The sequence below is a fragment of the Penicillium subrubescens genome (assembly GCF_028828155.1).
Source record: "Penicillium subrubescens strain IBT 31985 chromosome Unknown utg000006l_segment0_segment0, whole genome shotgun sequence".
Taxonomy (NCBI): domain Eukaryota; kingdom Fungi; phylum Ascomycota; class Eurotiomycetes; order Eurotiales; family Aspergillaceae; genus Penicillium; species Penicillium subrubescens.
Genome location: NW_026643156.1, coordinates 2,657,303 through 2,673,186, shown reverse-complemented (window position 1 = coordinate 2,673,186; position 15,884 = coordinate 2,657,303). Strand labels below are relative to the sequence as shown.

Genomic DNA, 15,884 nt, shown 5'->3' with positions numbered 1-15,884 from the left:
TGCGTAGAAAAAGAGGTACTAGTTAGTTATCTAAGCCCAAATCAGATGGATCAAATGGGAATAAAATGGATACCTTCCCCCCTCCTAAACCCATCAGTCCCACCGGTCTAAACTTTGAACTGTTGGATTGTCGGGACCCGGCGGCCAGTCTGAGTATGCGCTCCGTCAATCAGATGTTACCCGAGGCTGGATCTGGAGAGATGGGGAACGCTAGCAAGCATCGGCTGATGGTCAATGTACTTGCCCCTCATCTGCATTGTATCTTTTTTCCTCTGCACTGGCACCGGAGTCCCGACAAAGTCCTGTCCAGATCTACAACGGTTGCAGAGACTGGACATTCAACTCAAAAAAAGCAAAAATAAGAGCAGATCCTTTTGCTGGTCCTCCGTGAACGGATTCTATCGGAATCTCGCTTGGATGGAAGTTGTCCGACATAGGAGATATCAGGCAGTAGTAGCGTGGTGCCAGAACCACCACCCAGCGGACCAAAAAGGTACCCTGAAAGCCATCGCGGGCGGGGCGGGGCACTTTCCATGCATTGCGTGGAAACAGGCGGCACAAGTCCTCGACGATTGTCTTGAATATAGGTGGACACTGGGTGGAACACGAGAGAGAGAGTAGGAGACAAGAGTCTGGGAAGCAGCACATTGCAACATTGTAGCCACAACCCAAGACTCTTCCCCCGTACCTCACAGTTTGTCCATGCATTTCGGAACAGCTGCAATATTGACTTTCTCGCCCCCATTCGGCCGGGGATTGGCCCACCACCCAACCATCAGCTTGTTCTAGCCACCATGCACCATGCAACACCTTTGGAGATAGGCTTAGCCCTGCCAGGCCCATTTGGGATTCTGTCCGACCACAATGATCATCCGCAATTGCTCGCCCGTGTGTGCAGGAGGGGCATCAGGACCCACAAGCCGCTTGGGCCGTATTCCGTCTGTCGGGTAGGCTGCGGACGTGAAGGAAGATCCGCACATGGATCGGCTTGACAGCGCCGACAAACAGTGTTTTGTATGATGAGAGAAAGAGAATGTCAGTTTGTGCAGAGTCCAGTGGGAAAAGAATTGGGCCGGAAACCTTGTAAGGAGGCGTTGCCCCAGAAGTTAAATTGATCCCTTGCTGTTGCCAGCATGATGTGGACTAAGTGTGCTGCAGAATAGCGTATTTTGGAGCTTGGCGCGCGTCCTTGAAAATGACAAGAAAAGAACCGTCAAATGATGCCATCGTTGGCAGATGGTCTCAACTTGAAAGACGATTAAGTTGAGAATAAATAAAAAATGGCGTGTACGGCGAGGGTGAGAAGGAGGATGCTGTTGCCGGCGGGGGGCGTGACTTCCTCAAGCTGCCCGAGCATGTCGACGGGTACTTGAATCCCCTGCCGACTTGGTGCATGGAAGCGACACAATTCGCTTCTCCTCGCTTATAACCGCCCAAATGGAGACTGGTGCTGAGGAATTGATCCATCAGTGGTTGGCAAACGTCCCCGAGGGCGCTACATCACAGCCGGACTATGGTATGTTCCCGAGTACTGTGATTCGGCCAGGTCACTGACAAAGAACGATATGCAGAAAGTCTGAATGCCGCAGATCTTGAGCCCAATGGAGGACTTTCCACCGCTCTGGAGCCAACTGATACTGGTCCTGCGATTCGTTGGCCCAAGATCAACAAACGACCTCGAGATGACAATGCAGACCATGGGCAACAGGGCCAACAAGATAGTACAGGGAACCAGTACGAGAAGAGGCCGCGGCGCAAGACTCGAGATGATAAATATGAGTATAAGCGGCCGAGCTTTTCAAGACAACGAACATCTCAGCCACACAAGGCCAGAGTCCAAAGATCGCGGAAAAACAGGAAGCATACGATGAATGATGCATTTCATGCAACAAACGTTGCTCGGGACAGACTGACCGTAAGTTGGTTGGACAAAGCTTCAGTTGATATCTCTGACCTTGTGGATAGCTCCGCAATACCATGAACATGGGTATATTCAGCAAGGGCAAAGCATCATCTCCCATCAAACTCCGCGATGGTATGTTGTCCAGCATATGGAACGACGGGCGACCATGGCTGACTGACTGTAACAAACAGTCCCCGACTCTGCTTTTTCCGAGGCCCAGTTCCTATCCCACAAAGAACGAGGCCAACCGGGAACAGGCACAGGTAAGGGTACGACTTTGGATGAGTCTCCCCTGCAGAAGAAGCCAGATGGAAAACATACGCACCCGAGGGTTTCCCATTATGACTTCCATGAACCTCCAAAGCTGAGGCGCACTGAGACATATATTGGTGATAACGTGAATCCATCGGTGCAATTCAGCCAAGGGGATCAATGGCATCCATCGGGGTCAAATGGTGTCGTTCCCACTCTCCCAGCTGCAGGTCCCACCACTCCAGATCGCTTGGAACACATTCCGGGCAAGGCCCATGATATAAACAGTCCATTACGCCGCTCGGTTCAGGAACCTCCATCTCCGACGCCATACACTTGGTCTGTCAGTGACAGGCATGGATCGCAGCGAAGTCGAGAGGTGGAGGATCGTCTGCTGAAGATCCTACACGTCGGACTGTCCCCACAAAAGTCAGGTCATCAAGATGAACCTGTCGACTCCATGAATGGACACTTCAACATACAGAATTTGAAGAGTCTTCTAGAGAGTCGAAAGGCATGTTGGCAACCAGAGGCGAGTCTCGGTTTGCATTCCCTTGGTGGAGTGTCCATCCACAAAACTCCCGAGTTCTTCTCGGGGTTATCTGGAACCTTGCAAAGCCCGACAAAGGGCTCAGCCTCCCAATTGAAGCGCTCGGATGCTGTATCCAAGAGCAAGAACAGGGCTGGTCCCAGAGAGGCATCTCCAGATGATGTATTTCGTCATTCTTGGCACAACCAGTCTCCCAGCCACGAGGTGGATGTCTCGAAAAAAGTTCCCCTGTTATCTGAGCCGCGACTTCGGGCTCCTGTCCACCAAAGGCTAGCGGGACTAGATGTTGGGGATGATGATATCTTCTTCCAGAAACTAGATGAAGCATACTGCGCTACATTCGAGCCTGATGGCACCAAAATTAATCCTTTGAATGAGGATCTGGTGGAATGCAACAAGTCACATCCGTCAATCTCATTTCAAAGCCACAATCAAGACTTATCGCCGGTTGGCACAATCGATACGTTGTTGTGCGATCAACTTGGACTTGATGTTTTAACAACATTCGCCAACTCTCCTCATCGTCCACGAGAAGAGTCAATAGCATTTTCTTCTCACGGCAATTCCACGAAAATGAATGCATCGGAACTTACCTCGAGTAGAGAGGGCGTTGTGAGAGCCCCTGAAGCGCTGCTCAAGTCTCATCCGAGCGACCATCTTCCTTCAAAAACTGCCCTGGGATCGGGTTCCCCAATTCCACCTGGATTTTGGACACAAAAGAGACTGTATTAATATTAGAGATGAGTGTTGGAGCATGCTCCTCTCTGGCTTCCTCCTTGTGGCTAGGCTCAGTGTATATTCTTAACGGGATGAAAGTATGGGGGTTTATTCATATCCATGTCAATAATTAGCTCTCAGACTCATTCATTAATGAAAAAATAGCACGGTCATGCTTGAATCCATAGGGGTATCGTCTTGTTATGGGATGCCCCGTCCGTCCTGTGTAGGTTGTATTTCAAATTCAACTTTCGCAACCTGGACAAGTGAATAGATTTCCTTCTCCAAACTGGACTATTTCACTTATAACCTTTTTAACAATCGTTCTAGTCACAGCGAGAAGGATCATGAATGAGGGAGCCTTATTTACCTGGCCCCCGAATACAGCAGCATGTTATGGACGGCCCAAGAATCCGGCTTAGCCCCCACGGACAAGCAAGGCCTACTATTTCATTTAATGCTCCTACGTTGCGGAGAAGGCTGAGATAGCCCGAGCCTTGGCCAGGATAGAATTGTAATCCAATTTCTGGACGCATAAGAATCCATCCCCAAAGGGATGAGAATGGGGTGGTTCTTACATAGATTTGGAGTAATGGACTCTCAAAGGCTGTACGTGTTTCCATGCATTGACTTAAAACCGAGGCATATATAGTTGTGCATTTCCAACTTGGCACCAATCAGATCTAAACTTACTTTCTCTCGGGAGTTCAAAAAGAATCGTCAACGATCGACCCCCTATGTCGTCCGAAAAGCCCACCACTCTCCTCACCCCAAGCGCATGACACCAAGCCAATACCTTTGAGAATGTGGCTACCATCCTCCGTGCTCAAGGTTATCCCCTCCAATCCATGACATTATTATCAGTCGGTGGCCCGACATCAACAACAGTATCCGGTGATGCGGAAGATACATGACAGTGATACTTGACGCAGTTTGCCACAGAAGGCAAAGAGGCCATCGTTGTTATGCACTCGTACAGCGGTATCCCATGTACGTTCCTACAACATACCTGTTCTGTAAGCAGGGTACATCTAGGCCCCTGAGGTACAGCAGGGTATGGTTACTGCTATTGGAGAAGCCGTTGTTCGAACGTATACTTGTGAGCTGGGCCATTGTCCTATACTGAGTATGCCGCACGCTGTTGCGGATATGATTCACAATACTGCGATGAATGGAGGTTGAGTTTGAAAGTAGCTCTCTTGGATTGTGATAGGAATGTACATGTGTAGGAAGCGGGAAAGTGTATTCTAAAATGAGACAATTGATTGGGTATAGAACAATCTTAGAGCAAGATTTGTGATAGCATCTGTCCATGCCAGATTGGATCCTTTGGAGATGTTGGGTGAGGGAGTTTTCCGTTATTGCTGTTGACCGGAGAGAAGGCATGAAAGCCATTTGATATTTTGAGTCCGTAGTTGACAATTTGTCCAGATGTGCCAAAACACACGGTATTGTAAGTCACTCGCTGCGATGGGGTGTGGTAGGTAGTTCGAGTGTAGGAGAGGTGAGCGGTTCGAGGATATGGGGTATGCTAGCCCGGAGATGTCAGGGATGTTGTCAATGAAATGGCGGATTCTAAGAGTTAAAGGCTCGCGGCGGCTTCAATCACGCCGGCGCCCTTGAAAAGACCAGGGCTCGTAACAACGACCTCAACCGGGTACTTCCATTGCATGAATCTTGTCCAACCTGTAAAGCTCGAAATTAGTAGGGTATTCCCCAGTGTAAACGGACACATTTCACATACTCCAGTAGGCACAGCGGCGGCCTAGATATTTGCCGACAAATGGCACCAGGACCATCGTCAAGAGCAGCTCTAATTGCTCAATGCTTTCCCGCCATTCCGCCTCGGCATCAGAGTACTCATCGTCGGAAAGAGTCTCCAAGTCGGAATCCGTCGTTGATTCTGAGGGAAGAGAAGCAATATCATCGTCGGTCTCCGATCCGTAGGAGTTCTCGTGCGAAGGCATCATGTATGCGGACATGGAGAAGGAGGGATTGGACTCGGCAGGGGGAGGGGTTGCCATGTTGACGAGACTCTATGAGGAAAATGGACCGGAAAGCGACAGAGAGGAAGAGAGATTGAAGAGCAGCGGCCTGCCTACTGCCCAGACTATGATAGCATCTGCAGGCAAGGACGAGGCGGAGGTGTTATTCGTGATACAGTCGAGGACTGGTTGTTGACTTGCCCGTTGATCCCAACCGGAATGGCCCACACGTGACTTTGTATGATGGTTGAGTCACGGTCACGTGCCCGTGTCCCGCGATAACAGGCTCGCCTCCTCCAGCGGCGGCGGAGATCTCAGAATTCGATCAAATTCGACATTATCGACCTCTTCACGAACTACTTTACCTTCTACGGAACCTGAGCTCCCAACCTCCACCTAGTGGTGAAGTGATTCGAATCTTACAACCACCCAACATGGCGGACGCCGTACGTTACACCCGATTTCTTTTTTTACCGACGCTCCCACATTTTCTTTGAAACTGCACAATACCCCTCGCCCCATACCCTTCGAGCTCGCGCGGAAGCACTTTTTCACCAGTTTAAAAAAGAGACTGTTTTCTATCCTATAGAATCAGTTTCTGCGCTCATCTGAATCTTTTTGCCATTTTTTCCTGGCCTCATAGCTAATCTGGTGCCTTACTTGCCCCCGAACAGGAAGTCGAGCAGAAACAGCGCAAGTCGGTCGCCTTCAGCGAAGGAGACGTCATCATGGACACCAACGGCCAGGTCACAGATGCCCCGGCTGCCGAGAAGCCCGCCGGTATGCAATCCATCCTATACCGCAGTTCATTCCATCCCCGCACAGTTCGAGCTCCGCAAGCTTGTCGAAACGGACCCGCTAACGGACCCTATCCATATATAGACAATGAGGTCGATGAGATGACCGATATGTTCAAGGGTCTCTCCAAGAAGAAGAAGACCAAGAAGTCCAGCAAGGAGACCGGCGATGCCGAGGAACCCACCGCCGACGGCGAATTCGATGTCTCCGCCCTCAAGAAGAAGAAGAAGAAGGTCAAGAAGGACGCCGGCGACTTCGAGGCCAAGCTCGCAGAGGCTGGTATCGATGAAGAGGGTGGTGACAAGGAGCAGGCCGAGGAGTCCCTCCCCGAGGGTGATGCCGAAGCTGGAACTGGTATCTGGGCACACGACGCTACCCAGGTCATCCCCTACCCTCTCCTCGTCTCCCGTTTCTTCACCCTCGTCCAGAGCCACCACCCCGACTTGCTCTCCAGCGGCACCAAGGCCTATAAGATCCCTCCACCCCAGTGCCTGCGCGAAGGTAACCGTCGTACCGTCTTTGCCAACATTGCCGAGATCTGCGCTCGTATGAAGCGTTCCGATGAGCATGTCACGCAATTCCTGTTTGCCGAGTTGGGTACAAGCGGTAGTGTGGACGGCAGCAAGCGTCTAGTCATTAAGGGCCGGTACGTGAAGTCACATGCACGGCTATTTAAGCCTATCCTCATATTTTTGGGCATGACCTCTTGATACTTGATCTCGATATGCTAACTGCTCTTTTCGTCAACGTACAGATTCCAAGGCAAGCAATTGGAGTCCGTTCTCCGGAAAGTACGTGAAACCCAACATACTCATTTCCCCATTTGAAACGTCTCCTAACTCATTTATAGTACATCGTCGAGTACGTCACCTGCAAGACCTGCCGCAGCCCTAATACCGAGCTCAACAAGGGCGAGAACCGTCTGTACTTCATCACCTGCAACTCCTGTGGATCTCGTCGCTCGGTCGCCGCTATCAAGACCGGTTTCCGGTCCCAGGTCGGCCGCAGAAAGCGTGTCGGTTAAATGGAGATGGAGTCGTGGAGCTGGCTGGTTTCGGCATATGGTGGAGGGAGTTGTTTTTTCTCTTCTTTATGGCGTGTCATTTACTAGGACTTTGGTTGATGAAAAAAAGACTCCCTGGTATTGTATCTTTCCACTGCATGGGACTTGAAATGAGAGAACGATATGAAGGATTGAGACAGTTTGGCATTAAATGGACCGCTATGACCTCTTAAAATCTTTCTTCTGGCATTTAATGGCATACTGCGGGTTTGTTTAGAATTGACACGATAACTGCGATCGATTAGGCCTCCGCTCGCAGCAATGACGGGTTGCTATCATGAGGCTACACAACGCCTTACTTGTAACCTGGTAGGTATTGAAAAGATCACATATAATGCACAGAAGGCCACACTTTGAAACTCAGTTTACTCGCACACTGCAGACACAAGAGCCCGCAGAGATGGAAATAAGCTTCAGACAATAGAAGAAGCTTCTGTTCATGGTGAAAGAGATAATCACGCCAATGAAAGATGGGAAATGATGACCTGTGCGTATTTCACAAACATAGCGAACCAGTCGCATCAATCTCAAATAGAAAAGTCGATCCTTTCTTCACATATGCCACCAAGTCCAGCTTACAGTTTTATCAATCTACTGCAACATGCTAACCACTCGCCGTACTCATCTTCATCTGGCCAGCAAACGCATTCAAGTTTCGCGTTTGCAGATATACCGTGCCAGGTCCCTCAAACTTGCAAGCCAGACCTTCACCAGAGCCGAGTCCAGAGATGATACCACCGGAGGCAACGCGCTCAATCTTGTACTTGCAATTCCAAGCAACAAGATGGCCGTTGTCAATAAAGTATGTCTCACCATCTTTGAGCTACACAGCATCCATGTGTATCAGCATGGGATCTTACGAGCCTGTTTAGGGTGGATTGAACTTACATCCTTCTTGATAATCGCGCCGAAGCTCTGCATCCAGAGTAATCCAGTTCCCGTGATCTTGTAAATGAATAGACCCTCGCCCGAGAAAACACCCTTGGCAAGACTCTGGGCTTGGTATTTGTGCTTCACACCTGCGGTGGAAGCCAAAAACGCATCCCTGCCTATTTTCCACTCCTGCTCACCACTCATACGCAGCACAATGATATCGCCCAGGACTGAAGGAGCCAACAGGAGTTCGCCGGGTCCGGTATAGTTAGACATTGACATCTCGCCGCCTGCGATGAGCTTCTTCCAACCGAAGCTGACGGTACCTCGGAGGGTTATGGTCGTAGACATTGCAATCATCACGCCTATTCAACAACTTGTCAGATCATATAGAACAAGCGCATGTATTCAAAGGAAGGCATACCGGGCTTAGCAGTCAGGGGACATCCCATTGCCAGTTGCAAGGTCAAAAGCGAGTTCGAGTCGCGATGGCTGATGCGATAGCTACCACCATTGAATGTTCCAACCATATCTTCATTAGTAGCAGAAGCTCCAACGAATTGTCCAGGTGGCGCCGCTCCAGGAATTTGTGGTTGGACGATGGGAGCCGACTGTGGTGGTGATGAGGGTGGTCTCATGATTGCAACATTTTGTTGATATGCCGCCGAATTCTGCTGCGCATACTGTTGCTGCTCATTGACTAGGGGATTTCCTACTGGAGGACTAACGCTAGGCGCGGGTGGGCTGACAGAGAGGGGAGGCCCTGGATAAGCTCCGTTTCCTGGGGGCGATTGCCTAGGTGGTGGTGGATAGCTGAAATTTGGAGGCGCAAATCCAGGAGATGGCTGTGGAGGAGGAGGAAATGCTGTCGAAGGGTTAGTTGGTTGTTGTTGAAGCCAGACAGGTTCTATTCACATGTAACGTGTGCCGGCGCTGTATAATGAATGGCATGTTAGTTTGGTTTCTTGTAGAAATGGAGATGACTGCAGCAGACTTACCCGACATTGGCGGCGGAGGATAATGTGTTTGCGACATGATGTACTGCTACAGCAACTGGAGGCAATCCCTCATGGTTAGGTCATTATTCTCCTTCTTGAAAAGCGAGGACACAGCCGAAACTCACATTTGGCGTTGATGCGGGGTATCAGAACGGTCGGATCAATGGACAAGGAGCGCTGAAATCGATCTGGCGTTCTGTTGCTAAATGTTCACAGCTTAAATCGTCGCGCGATGCATTGAGTTCAAAGAATAAGAGCTGCGATCAAATGTGCGGAGATCAGGATTCAGTCGGGGACTCGTATTTGAGAGAAATGAGCTCCAACTTCGCACGGTGGGAGCTTGCGGCCTATTATTAGCATGAAAAGCATAGGAGCCTTTTTCGCAGCTATTGGAAGCGATCCTCGGTAGGGAGCAATGCGTGGATTGGCAGTCTGTCACCTGCTACCGTATCACAGTGGACTACTGCATGGTAATCCCAGCCGGCGCCTACAGCTCGGTGCTGCGCAACCTAATGGGCTGGCTGCTCGAGCGTCAAGGTGGATCTCTAGATGTGATTGGATGTAGCCCAAGAGGCCAAGGAAACTTTGGTGTGCCCCACGTTGCGAGTCCGTTTCAGCCCAGGGCGCTTCTTGATGATTACAATTTTTAACAGTCGATCAGGTTCAATTATAAAGTTTGTCATTGCCTAAATAGTGATGATTTGAGGCGTTGTTTAGCGAATAGCGATCCTATGGTGTATAATTGGCTTCTGCTGCTGCATGAAGACTAATCAACCTACAAGGGACCCACCTTCTACAGACTAACATGAACATCTATATAGAACACCTTATTCAAATTTGGAAACGACTGTGTTTGGAGAAGCCGTAATAATCTTAAGCTGACCTTTCAACGGCTTTAGACTATATTCGGAACAAATAGGTGGACATCTTGGACATGTGTTTCCCTTAGCCAGCTAAGGTTCAATCTTATTTCATTCAACTCATAGTAGTCGAAGTCTGCCTCATTCTTTCTTCCAAGAGGGCAGTAATTTCTTGGAAACTATTGCTCTTGGCCCAGTCAAGGGCAGTCATTCCTCCTCGGTCGCGAAGTTGAGGATTTGCGCCCTTTGATAGCAACAAACGAACAAGATCAACGAAGGAAGATCTTGCAGCGAGTATCAACGGGGTTTGTCCATAGGTTCCTTCTGGTATGTTAACATCCGCCCCATTATCAATGAGCAACTCTACCATGGGACGCTGATCTGCCAGCATAGCCGAGTGAAGAGCAGTCTTTTCATCAGATCCGAATCTGTCCACCTCCGCACCACGGGACAGCAGTAACCGAGTCGTCTCGAGGTGATCTGCCTTGCTAGCCCAATGGAGAGCAGATAGTCCCGCGCTATCCAGAATCTCCAGCGAAGCACCATATTGTAAGAGTAGTTCAACCATATTTGTGAGGCCAGCATGGGCTGCCAAAAGTAAAGGTCTTCGTTCTGGAGCGTCCTCGCTCCCGTTGGGATTTGCACCGTTGTCAAGAAGCGTCTTGGCAGCTTCAATATCTCCAGTGGCTATGATCTCGACTAATGCAGACATTTTGCTATGAGTGAGGATGTCTATATCTGCACCCTGTCGTCGAAGTACCTGGATCCCCCAGTTTGAGCGATGCTGGGCTGCAATGATATACGCCTGCCGGATGAGCATGGGGTGTTCAGCACCAAGCTCAGCCCATCTCACTAAGATGAAGTATACAAGAACATATTGTCTCCCTTTGAGTGCCCATGCGAAGCATAATTCATCGTCGTTGCCAGAAAAATCACGCACAAAATCAATATGGCTCAACGTAAGCCATTCCTGCATAGCACGAGCGCCAATTTGAGCTCGTTCTGGGTCCATGTCCCGTGGATCAGGCACTTCGAATCCTCTGGAGGAGTCACATTGCTTTAGAAATTGTTGCATCCACCGCAAGCCAAAGACATTCGTGGTGATATGCAATGCAACCCATCCCATCTGGCTCGAGAATGAAAGCCACCATTGCTGATATTCCGGTGACCTTGACCAGCTTGAAGGTGGTGATATTCTTTGCGTCCGAAGAAAATCTGTTCTGATGTCCGACTTGAGAATCCTGCAGATGTATGAGAATCCTTCTTTTTGAGCCGTCTTATCATTGGCCAACAAAGCTCGGCGACAAAGATAACCAAGCTCGTAGACTGAGCACTCAAAGTCAGTTCCCTCACACCTTTCGCAGATCCACAGCCCTAGATGGAGAGCTTGTTTCCAATCATTCTTCGCAATCAAACCCTCTATGTCTCTCTTCATGGTAGGTGAGTCGGCCGCAAATTCTGGTAAGACATGTTGAGCTTTCAACACGGGAACTATGCATATTAGGGCATCTTCCCGAGTCCCCATCTGACAGTTTTCAAAACATTGCACAAGCTCATCCACGCGAGTGTTATGAGCAAACACTGTATTATGAAACCCAGTGCTAAGAGAAGTCTCTCCGTCAAGGTTAATCAAGTATCCGAAGGCGACTTGGAGAAATCGAATGTAGAGGTCCTGAGCAGCCATGATTTCGATCGCATTGTCTGTTCTGACAATGAGAATATCTTTGTCGTAAGAGTGCTCGTCAGACTCAATCCCAAATAGACGTCGTGATGGATCAATCATCTTTGAAGAAACCAATCTTGCCTCAGTCTGCCTGAAGATCCATTTGTGAAAGAGGAGATATGTCGCTTCCTTCCCCGTCTCCTCTCTGGTGAGCCCAACCATGCGATTGAGCGGCTGCTTCCAACCTTCGTCAGACTTATACAAAGACCACACCCAAAGACCCAGGACGGCCTCAAGTTCATTCTTGTCAATGCTCCATCTAAGCGCATCGCCACATCTTCGGGCAAATATTGAGTAGTTTCCCCGGATGCCTGAATTGCGTTCCGTAGGTGAAGTTTGACACTCAATGTTCAGTTGAAACTCGAAGGGTTTGCCAAAATCAACTCCCCAGCTCGACATGAGGTCCATAGTTGATTCGATAACAAGGGCGAGATTCTGGGATGCCTTTCGAATTGGCATATTGTCCCATCCAACCATCAACCCGTGGCTCGGACTTTTTGTCAACTCTGCAAGGCGAGCCCTGGTCTGTATCAGTTGATTGACCAAAAATGCATGTGGTTGATAGACTTCGCTTGAAGATTCCGTTGAAGATGTCTCTGGAGGAGACGGCGCAAGAACTTCAAACGACCCAATATCCTTGAGATGGAACGCAAAGCAATCGAGCTCTTGTTGCTTATGAGATGTAAGCTCCCGCTCGTCTCTCATCTTATCTTCGTCTTGCGGCATTCTTTCCGCTCGAAGACATGTGCGTAAAATAGACATAACCAAAGTCGATCCCAGCTGAGCAAGAATAACAGAAGCGTGTAACCCTCTGAGTCCAATAAATTGAAAGACAAATCCCAGCAGTGTAGAAATAAGGGTCATGTAAATCTCTACATGTCTTTCGTCGTATCTGCGAACTCGAACTGACTTGATGTACTCCACTTTCGTTGTCATGGTTGACTTCGATCCTTCTTTGACGGCCATGAATGCATTGAATACTTGGTCGCCCACATTCTGCTTTCCTGGTTGTAGCCAGAATATCTTGCTTGGTTTGTTTGGCTTGAAGTAATACTCTTCAGAAGAGCGCTCGATGACGATCGCACAGACTAACATTCCTATAAAGAGGAAAAGAGTCCCGATTATATAGAAGGGGAATGCGTAGCTTGGGACAGCTTTGCCATCTTTCTCGAATGACCCGGGAAATATGAATACAGTGATTGCAGCATAGATCACAACTCCTAGGGATATGTTAGTCTAGTGTCCTAGTAGAGGGCTCGTCCGAGGTGTACTGACCAACTTGCATCACGACACCTACCACAGCAACACAATAAAACCAAAACTGATCACGTCTCTTGATTCCCTTATTCAAGGATAAATTGGGAACATCCAATTCAGGCAAATGACTCGGATCAGAAAAATCCTCCGAGACACCCGAACCCTGAGCAGACCAGGCGCCCTTCTTCAAAGCATCGCGCAACGTTCCAATCTCCGTACTCTTCTCACCATCCTGCGGATCCTCATTCTCCCACATCACAATCTCCACAATCTTAGGTCTGCCAAAGACCCGCGATATACCACCTTCATTGAATAGCTCAGCCGTAGATTCCGACACACATGGTAATAGCTCACTCTCAGCTTCAGCGGGACCTTCTTGCGCTCTACCGATGAAAGCTCGAAGGGAAGAACCACCGCATACTCGGATTACGGAGACAACGGCGGTTAACACTCCCAGTGGTGATAGGGCGAAAATTATGTTGTCGAGGAGACTTATTGACTCGGAGAGAAATTGTTTGGTGAGACGTTCGCCGAAGAGGGTAATCAAAGGGGCCTTGTAATATCGATGTCAGTATAATTGATGCCCTGAGAACTTTCAGACTCTGCAGGGTATACATACCAAGTCCGTTGCAAGATTATTGGTAAAATCCTCCCAACCATCAGCCAAAACACCCGGCGCTAGAAACAATACACATAATATAGTTAGATGCGACGACCCAACACGTGCCATGAGTATAAAATGGCCAGGAAAAACAACAGCATTGTTAGACACAACTTAATTTGAAGGGCTACCGCGGTCCTTCTTTAGTCTTAGTAGCAGCAGCGCCCATTTTATTCCGCAGATCGCTGGTCAAAACAGATGGCTAAGGAAGTGGGGCATTCTCTATCCGAACCGCCCAGCTGACACAATGACGAATCACGTCGGTAGACTGGCGCTATTTTTGTCGAGGATTGAAAGTACGTGACATGCTCCTGCATGTATTTAAGCGCCGTGCTAGGAGAGGCATCGCCTGCCGTGACGCTAATTGCGGCCCACATCGCGGCCACGGCATGGTGCGCAGGACTAGACGGACGTTTTAAGAGTTTAATTATGAATCAGACAAAGTCTCAAAGTAACATACTGGATCATTCATTGATAAGAGTACTAATTTTGCTGCCCAAGAACTAGTGACAGCAAGACGAGGACCAATTTCACAATCTGAATTGCAGAGAATTGAATCATTAGCTGAAGAATGGACATTGTATTAAGCAACAAGCAATCCATCCAAAGAAAACAATTCCACCAACGCCTTTCCAATGAGAAGTGGGAAATATATGAGTTAAGCGATGTATCCCAAGCAAAATGAGGTCACACAAAACAAGCAATATAACTGTCCTGTTCAGAAAATACTGTTCACGATGTTGGAACCAACAGTAGCACCGGCACCGAAAATTGCTGCGACTATGGTCAGATCTCCTCGACAACAAGAACGATATACCATGAACATACCTGCATTGCCCAATTTCTTGCCAAATTTCTTGCCATTCTGCTCAAACTTGCTCTTCTGCTCCGGATCATTGGTGTTTGGCGCGGATCCGCTCTGGCTAACAGCCAAAGGCATATTTCCATAGTTGGTAGGCGGGGGCGGCGAGGTGATGCCTCCCTTGTTATCGATCGGGGTCACATAGCTCTTTGGGAAGATACCCTCCTGGCCCGTACGCTCATTGCGACCACGCCACCCTGCATGTAATGTTAGCTCTTGAGTCTTCTACGGAGTCACTTCTTCCCAACGTACAGTCATCATTCATATGCTCGAGGACAACAATACGATCATTCTGCGCCAGCGCCAGGTCACCCGCGTCAGTTGGAGTGTATGCCCACATCGCGGAGGCGAAACCCAAAGACGGTGGGACCTGAGGGTATGCAGGTGGTGCCTGCGGGGGCGGGGAGGCGTATGAATTGTATGAAGGGGCCTTCTCGTTCAACGAGAGATTGGACGCCTGCGTCACCGGGGGCGAATATGGGGCGGGAGGAGGCTGCGCTTGAACGGGTTGAGGCAGGGGCTGAACCTGCAATGGTGAAGGGGGTGTTTGGTTCTGGCGCGCAGCCGCAGCGCGGGCGTCGGTCTCGGTGGGCAGTTGTGCAAGGATAGCATTGAGCTGATCGGGCTTGATCACGGCGGAATCTGCGAGGAACTCCAGCTCCTGTTCATGGTGAGTACAGTGGCTTTCAGGTAAACCGGAGATGATGAGGGGGTGGGCATACATTCTTGAGTATGCGGAGCGACCGGATGGTCATGGCGGACTGGAACTCGCTCGCCATGGTGGGCTGAATCGCAGTGTGTGGTTAAAGGCAAACTTTGCAGTATTTGAAGGTGAAAAGAACTTTGTCCCGATCAATGCGAAGGGTTCAGATCGAAAGACAGGGGAGGAGAGGAAGTGACTTGGTGGAGATGGGAGACTCGGGGAGTTGCCAGGTGTGGATTGCCCAGCCGGGACATGTCTTGTCTGCCTGGGGGGCCAAGACTTCCAATCGTCCACCAGACTGCAAAAATTTCCAGGCATAACTCATACTTATGAATTTAGTAAATAGCCTACTATTCTCGAGTCGATTCATCATCTTATGCAACACCTCGAACTTTCCTATCTTCTGATGGCCGAGGGTACCAGATTGGCCTCGTATTCGTATTGGTACCTGGAACCCAGCGGGGAATCAATACTTGGACGGGGGAGATCCGGATCAGATTAGGTTTGATGCTACTTGAAATGGTTCCAACCATATTCAAGATCGGACAATAATTCATGTTCGATGATTCTTCTGGTATATATCCGCTAGGCGGGGAGATTCTTCACGAAAAAGTAATGTCAACTCAGAAGCGGTACTGTCATTATGTACAATCAACTCTTCACATCAACCATCAGTCGC

At 49.2% G+C, this 15,884-nt stretch overlaps 6 protein-coding genes across 6 annotated transcripts; 2 read left to right on the top strand and 4 right to left on the bottom strand.

Annotated features, from left to right (window-relative positions):
• Nucleotides 1-1,394: 1,394 nt before the first annotated feature.
• Nucleotides 1,395-3,592, top strand: N7473_009480 (uncharacterized protein). Its single transcript, XM_057155419.1, has 4 exons — nt 1,395-1,516; nt 1,572-1,915; nt 1,966-2,035; nt 2,095-3,592. Exons 1-4 carry the CDS (start codon nt 1,438-1,440, stop codon nt 3,435-3,437), a joined length of 1,836 nt encoding a protein of 611 aa, XP_057006549.1. The 5' UTR covers nt 1,395-1,437; the 3' UTR covers nt 3,438-3,592.
• A 1,412-nt stretch (nt 3,593-5,004) lies between these two features.
• On the bottom strand, nt 5,005-5,446 carry N7473_009479 (uncharacterized protein; the record flags this gene model as incomplete). The annotated part of the gene is made up of 2 exons (XM_057155418.1): nt 5,005-5,108; nt 5,167-5,446. 2 exons carry the CDS (start codon nt 5,444-5,446, stop codon nt 5,005-5,007), a joined length of 384 nt encoding a protein of 127 aa, XP_057006548.1.
• Nucleotides 5,447-5,841: 395 nt separating this feature from the next.
• N7473_009478 (translation initiation factor eIF2 subunit beta) lies at nt 5,842-7,229 on the top strand (the record flags this gene model as incomplete). The annotated part of the gene is made up of 5 exons (XM_057155417.1): nt 5,842-5,853; nt 6,082-6,187; nt 6,290-6,851; nt 6,960-6,996; nt 7,056-7,229. The coding sequence occupies 5 exons, from the start codon at nt 5,842-5,844 to the stop codon at nt 7,227-7,229; spliced, it is 891 nt and encodes a 296-aa protein (XP_057006547.1).
• A 643-nt stretch (nt 7,230-7,872) lies between these two features.
• N7473_009477 (AIM24 family protein) lies at nt 7,873-9,176 on the bottom strand (the record flags this gene model as incomplete). Its single annotated transcript, XM_057155416.1, has 5 exons — nt 7,873-8,091; nt 8,157-8,506; nt 8,566-9,006; nt 9,057-9,074; nt 9,140-9,176. 5 exons carry the CDS (start codon nt 9,174-9,176, stop codon nt 7,873-7,875), a joined length of 1,065 nt encoding a protein of 354 aa, XP_057006546.1.
• Nucleotides 9,177-10,114: 938 nt separating this feature from the next.
• On the bottom strand, nt 10,115-13,709 carry N7473_009476 (ankyrin repeat domain-containing protein; the record flags this gene model as incomplete). Its single annotated transcript, XM_057155415.1, has 3 exons — nt 10,115-12,942; nt 12,998-13,532; nt 13,599-13,709. 3 exons carry the CDS (start codon nt 13,707-13,709, stop codon nt 10,115-10,117), a joined length of 3,474 nt encoding a protein of 1,157 aa, XP_057006545.1.
• A 649-nt stretch (nt 13,710-14,358) lies between these two features.
• N7473_009475 (SH3 domain-containing protein) lies at nt 14,359-15,460 on the bottom strand (the record flags this gene model as incomplete). Its single annotated transcript, XM_057155414.1, has 4 exons — nt 15,225-15,460; nt 14,755-15,163; nt 14,469-14,699; nt 14,359-14,414 (listed from the first exon to the last, which is right to left on the bottom strand). Exons 1-4 carry the CDS (start codon nt 15,279-15,281, stop codon nt 14,359-14,361), a joined length of 753 nt encoding a protein of 250 aa, XP_057006544.1. The 5' UTR covers nt 15,282-15,460.
• Nucleotides 15,461-15,884: the final 424 nt, after the last annotated feature.